This window comes from Trichoplusia ni, chromosome 22 (assembly GCF_003590095.1).
Source record: "Trichoplusia ni isolate ovarian cell line Hi5 chromosome 22, tn1, whole genome shotgun sequence".
In the NCBI taxonomy this organism is placed as follows: Eukaryota; Metazoa; Arthropoda; class Insecta; order Lepidoptera; family Noctuidae; genus Trichoplusia; species Trichoplusia ni.
In genome coordinates this window covers 4,839,861-4,845,860 of record NC_039499.1, presented here as the reverse complement: position 1 = coordinate 4,845,860, position 6,000 = coordinate 4,839,861, and the positions used below count along the sequence as shown (strand labels likewise).

The 6,000-nt window shown below is 34.3% G+C and overlaps 1 protein-coding gene across 1 annotated transcript; it reads left to right on the top strand.

Annotated features, from left to right (window-relative positions):
- Positions 1-421: 421 nt before the first annotated feature.
- On the top strand, positions 422-5,147 carry LOC113504647 (putative acyl-CoA-binding protein). Its single transcript, XM_026887068.1, has 4 exons — positions 422-509; positions 2,775-2,811; positions 4,514-4,628; positions 4,963-5,147. The coding sequence occupies exons 2-4, from the start codon at positions 2,797-2,799 to the stop codon at positions 5,088-5,090; spliced, it is 258 nt and encodes an 85-aa protein (XP_026742869.1). The 5' UTR covers positions 422-509; positions 2,775-2,796; the 3' UTR covers positions 5,091-5,147.
- Positions 5,148-6,000: the final 853 nt, after the last annotated feature.

The window sequence follows — 6,000 nt, the reverse complement described above, 5'->3', positions numbered from 1 at the left end:
TTTGTTACACCTTACCTATTAATTCTATGGAAAAGAATTAGGATGTCTGTAATGTTTGTTGTTTTTTTCATCAGGCCGCTATTGAAACGAAAGCGAAGAAACTTAATCGAAACACAAATACAAGGCGTTGCAATACTCCGATATCCAAGGACTATAATCTGAAACTAATTTAGGAACCACTATGATTTGTCACAAGCAGTAATTAAATTAGTCGTAGATCATTAAGTATCAGAGACTTGCGTAAATTCATTTATAGAATGAAAAAACATGAACCGATTTTCTCTCAAGTTTTTTGTTTTAATTTATTTTTCTTTCATTAATATGGCAGCTATCAATCAAGCAACGATCTAAAGTCTTATCAGAATACAGAACACTAATCTCTCGGTATCTTTACAAACTGATTACTGCCAACCCTGGCTTAAGTGTTTATTTGACGGAACATAACTTAAGGACCCCTGTGGAATATATTCAGTATCCATCGTGAACTCGATCTAGCTTCTCTACTTTCGGTAAGTCTCTCTTAAAAATATTATTTGATGTGCCATTTTCGAAATTATTGCTAGCTGGTGTAAGAATATCAATTAGTAAATTGTGTCGGTAGTTCCATAACATACAAAACGGTGTGAAATTGGATAACGTGCATATAATTAATATAATACCTAATATCACCCTATTTACATCTCACTGCTTGGCAGTAGAATCTTCCCGTATAGGGAAGATTTGAGCATTTGATCACCACTCTAGCTCACTGCGGGTTGGCGATTTCAGATTCCAATATTTGGAATCCAGATTTTCTGAGCTGGTTCCCGTTGTCAGTAGCGTCTTCGCATAATATGAAAGTGTTGGTATTTTTCGTGCATCTTATGCATGTAATAATGCCAGCATGACCATTCATAATCATTAACATGCAGAGTTGAATAAATTGTTGAATACGAAATAAATTGACAAAATTATCTATTAGTGAGTATTTTACTATAACAGCACCAAGCGCTGCTTTTTCTTCTGCACATGATACTCTATCTCACTTGTCAAGTTGGACTTGTACGTACGCTTAAAGTAGACGTCGTACCCTTCAAATTAGGCCTTTTATTTCCTTTCGTTTCGATTAAGATTTGAGTATCGTTACGTTTAAAATCTTCTGTTCTGGCGCATTCTGCAAATGCAAGCAACTGCCCAACAGTTTGGAGAGATATTCAGTTGTATGTGACATTCTCGGAAAGGTTTTTAACAAAATTTCAACATCAACGGCTCTTGAAGAACCAAACTTTTTTGAGTCTTATTACCTAACTTACTTAGGTTTAGATAACCTACCTATGCTCTTAAAATGCGATGATCTTTTAAGAATGTCAACTGTTTAATCCTTAAATGGAATAATATATTTTGATAAAGTACCTGCAAGACACAATCTTATGATAACAGAGAATTATTTGTTGATAATAATGATTTATGTTTCATGTTTATTTGTGGTTTTTAAATTACATTGTTTACAGGGTTCCGAACACACTTAATTTGAATTAAAGAAGTTCAACATTTCGTTGATCCAGTTTCTGTATTTTACACTCCAAATTTAGAACTGAGAGCGTTCCAATTTTTTTCATATTTAAAAAGATACCTTTTAGATTGACTGTATGGATAGCCGAAAAAAATATCCAACCCACTGAATTCGATTACCTGCGTTGGACAAGCATTTGTTTGACTCAAGAATGCTTGTTTTGAATTTGAGCATCTTTGTACAAGTGCCCTCTGTGCCCTGCAAGTTCGTGAAATTCTCGCGTCACAAGAACAAGTTCTTCAGCGCGAGAGTCGCTTAAAAAAAGGAAACAAATACTTATATGCACAGTTCATCCACTTGTAAAAACTTATTCAGATTAAACATTTAACATAGCACACTTTCAAACGACGACGATTAAGCAAAATAGATAGCCTTACAGCATATCTAATATTCCTTGCTCAAATTCAAGTGTTCCACATAACATAACGGTTCTCTATAGAACGCCGCGGGATCCTGGGCGCCTACTGTCAAAACCACCATTACAGCTGTGGAAGTGTGACAGCATATTACACAACGTAGAGTCGCATCTCTCTCCCACAAACACAATAATTTTACTTCAAGAGGTGTTGGCCCTCTGTCCGGATTTCCTCCGCGGACCGCATGGCATCCATTGCGATTCCAGTCAATGAACGCTGGAATTAGTTGGAAAGTGCACCAACAGCTCACAGCTCTAGATCCGCGGACGACGGTCGTTGAACCCGAGAAATGCGCGCGCACGCCACTCGACCACAGACTTTCGATGATTTTACTTTTTTTTAGGATGATAATATTCAAATTCTAGACGTTTGAAATTTCTTCGTGTTTTTTTGGATGAGACGCTCTAAAATTCGTTTTTTTTTTATATATATTTTTGTCGTTTGCACTATAATGACCGTTTGCCGATTAAACAACACTGCAGCACTGTAATAATACACTGAGCAGTTTGTTTATACCAAATAAAAACTTTCATAAATCAATCTAGTCACACAGATTAATCCAATGGCGTCTACTTGACTATAATCATTAAATGATTCAGGAAAAACAAAACGTCAGACGATGAATAACAGTTCAGCTGTTATGATTTTATTATCCTTCTCTATCTTTATAGAAAATCTTGATATTATTACGTATTTTTATATTTGTAACACGTGCATACCTAGATAAAATCAATAAACACTCAATGATGAATGATTTGGGTTGGTATATAAGTTTTTAGCTTTACATATTTGTATTATTGTTACAGATCTCACTGAAAAACACACACCATGTCTCTTGACGAGGTAAGTTTAATCATTTAAATACAATTATTTAGAATATTATATACGACATATAGAATAAAACAATTGCTAGAAGGAGGAAAAAAAAACTTTCAAACACCTAATAGAAAAAAAATTCGTTCGCGTTTCCGGGAGAGATTAAAATTTGCAAGTTTACCATGTTAGATGCTCCCGGGAAGCGGTGATGCTTTCAGAAATTCAGACAATCCCGCTGACTTTGTCTTTACCATTAGGTATCTACCTGTCTCTACTTACCTACTTACGTCATTCAGATTTACTCTATGGTACGGATTTAATTAATGTTATTGAACATCCTAAATGGATTTGAGTACTAGATGTTAAACCCTTAGCGCGAATGCAATCAGCGAATTTTTATTTCGCAACTAGTTAAACTATCTTAACAGGTAGGTATTTTGGAGATTTCGATTAAAGACCGCCGTTCTGTTTGCTATTTTACAATTGTCTTTGCTTGTTTAATTGTCATTGTTTCCGTTCGGATCCTGAAAATATCTAAACCGTACCCTAAATTGTTAGTTCATATTTTTTCTTGGTGTGCATTAACAAAAAAAGTGGTTTACCGATAATACTTAATAGACTATCGATTAATATAAAAATCATCTTAATTTAATGACAAAAACTCTAAACAACCACGTGAGATACTACAAAACGATAATATTATTATAGTATCTTCAAAAAGATCGCACCTACTTACCTCAAAATCAATTATCGATTTACCCACAATTACTGATATTAACTCCGTCATTAATAAAGTTTGACACTTCTGCCTTATCAAAGAAGGCTTTATCTAAATCTTAAAATTAGGCAGCTTAGTACTATAAACCTTTAATAAGTGCAATCTAGTCCTTGAGATATCCTTCCTTCAGGTCATCACCTTTATTCTAGACTGATTTTTTTCACTATTATCCTTTTTTTATTATTATAAACTCAATTGCACGTTTGTTTCGTTTGTCGTTCCGGTTGGATTTTTGCAACTCAATATTACTTACCTGAATCTTTATTTTGTGAGATACTTCTGTAGACAATGAGGCCTAATCCTAATCGAAATGTTAATTTTTGTGTGCTGTATTAGAGTGCTTTCTAATGTCAAACTTTTGACATTCTAAAAGTGTAACTTAGCAACAGAACTAAGTAAATGACTTTTGAATTTAATTTTTCAAATCTTAAAAACTCTTTTCATTTTGAAATAGGATCATAACTTTGAGGCCTCTGGCCCAAAAGGTCACCGTCTTCATAGTTTCGCACACACACTATGACACGAATGCACTCATGCACACACACTTACACAATTGAAGTTGGCATGAGACTTATCCAATAACAGATGAAATTAATACGAATTTCCCATCGTTTGAGGTTGAATGTCGTTGACCGCGAGTAGGTCTGTATTCAGAATGATGAAAATATAATGATGATGAAAATATAATACTTAAAATATAGATAAATGTTCTTGGTTTTCAATACACGACAGATTTACTGAACTATTTTTCGAATTTCTCTGATCAAGACTTTTTACAATTTGATTTTCATTCTAAAATCGGCATTCGATGATAGTTCACTCTTCTACGAACATTTTGTTCTAAAGCTTCTTCTTTTAAGTAGGTTATCTACTTTCACCTATCCAAAAAAAACATATTTTCAGTACTTTCATTACTATGACCTCTAAGCTGTACCTATATGTGTCTTGCAGCAATTCACCAAAGTCGCCGGCCAGGTGAGGAACTGGAAGACCACCCCCAGCAGCAACGAGAACCTCGCCCTCTACTCCCTGTACAAGCAGGCCACCTCCGGAGATGTCAACATCCGTAAGTATCAACCTACCTTATAATTACTTGTAAAATTTTAGAGTTAGGTAAAACTACTGCAAATTAATTCGGTTTAAGCCTAAAGAATAGTAGAAACATTACCTAACGATGAGTTTTTGAAAATATAGCTAGGTTTCTTTTTCGTTTCAACTTACTATGCAATCAAAAATGAATTGTTAATGTATGAGGACTAAAAGTCTCTGACATCGTATACTAATATTCACCCATACAACGGGTTACAAAAGTTATAAATACCTCAGCATATTGTTGTTTATACAGAATGTTTTAGAGAAAGGGTTTCCTCAGAGTCGCATTAATATTTAACTTTTTCCAGCTGAGCCCAGCGGTATCGTCGAGAACGCCAAGTACAAGGCATGGCTCGGCCGCAAGGGTCTATCCCAGGATGACGCTAAGAAGCAGTACGTCGACATGGCTGAACAACTTCACTCCAAATACGCATAAATTATAGGATACCTCTCTATTTAAATTATTTTTTTAATAAACTTTTGGCCTAAGAAACTATTGTTTTATTACCCGATAATAAATAAATAAATTCTTTAATGACAAAAGGTTATGGTACATGGAAGAGAACACGAAGAACGAAGAGAATTTGTATCCTTGTTCCCATTACGTAACTCATTACTTAATTTAGGTAGGTAGGTAATGCGTACCTACCTACCTACACCTACACCGTACACCTTTTATAGTGAGCAATTTTTTTCCCAGTACTCTGCTGCCAAAAACCTTTACTTCTTTCTATATAATTAAAAAAGGTCAAATAGATAGTTGGTTTGTAGGGCCTAAAGGGACCTAGAACACGCATACCTATTTAAACGTGAACTTGTCATACAGTATTAGAAATACCGTCAGAGGTTTTCGTCATTTTAATCCGGGCAGCTAAACCGAAGTATAATTATCAGATACCGCGCAAATTCCATTGGCTAAGTTGATTTTTCATTTTCCTTTAGATAAGATTAAAAAAAGAAAATATATTAAATCTTGTAACAAACATGTTTACATGAGTAAGCCGTACATATAATTTTCTGACTCCCTGTCACTCCCTGATACTGTTAATGACGTCCCGATGCTGAGTTGACCACACCATTGAAAGCATAAAAGTTAATACTAATTTTTTTAATAATAGTAATGATTTCGCTCACAACTACGAATTCTCATTATGGTTAATATTCATTAAGATTATTTTTATACATGTATTATCCAACATCCACATAAAATAATAAAATTCATAGTCTATCGTTAATACCAATGTCTGTGCTATCTCCATAGAAAAAAGACAAAAAGTATTAACCGAGTATATATTGTTAGTTACATTGCAGCATCATTATAAAGTAGTTTAATCGGTTGATTGCAA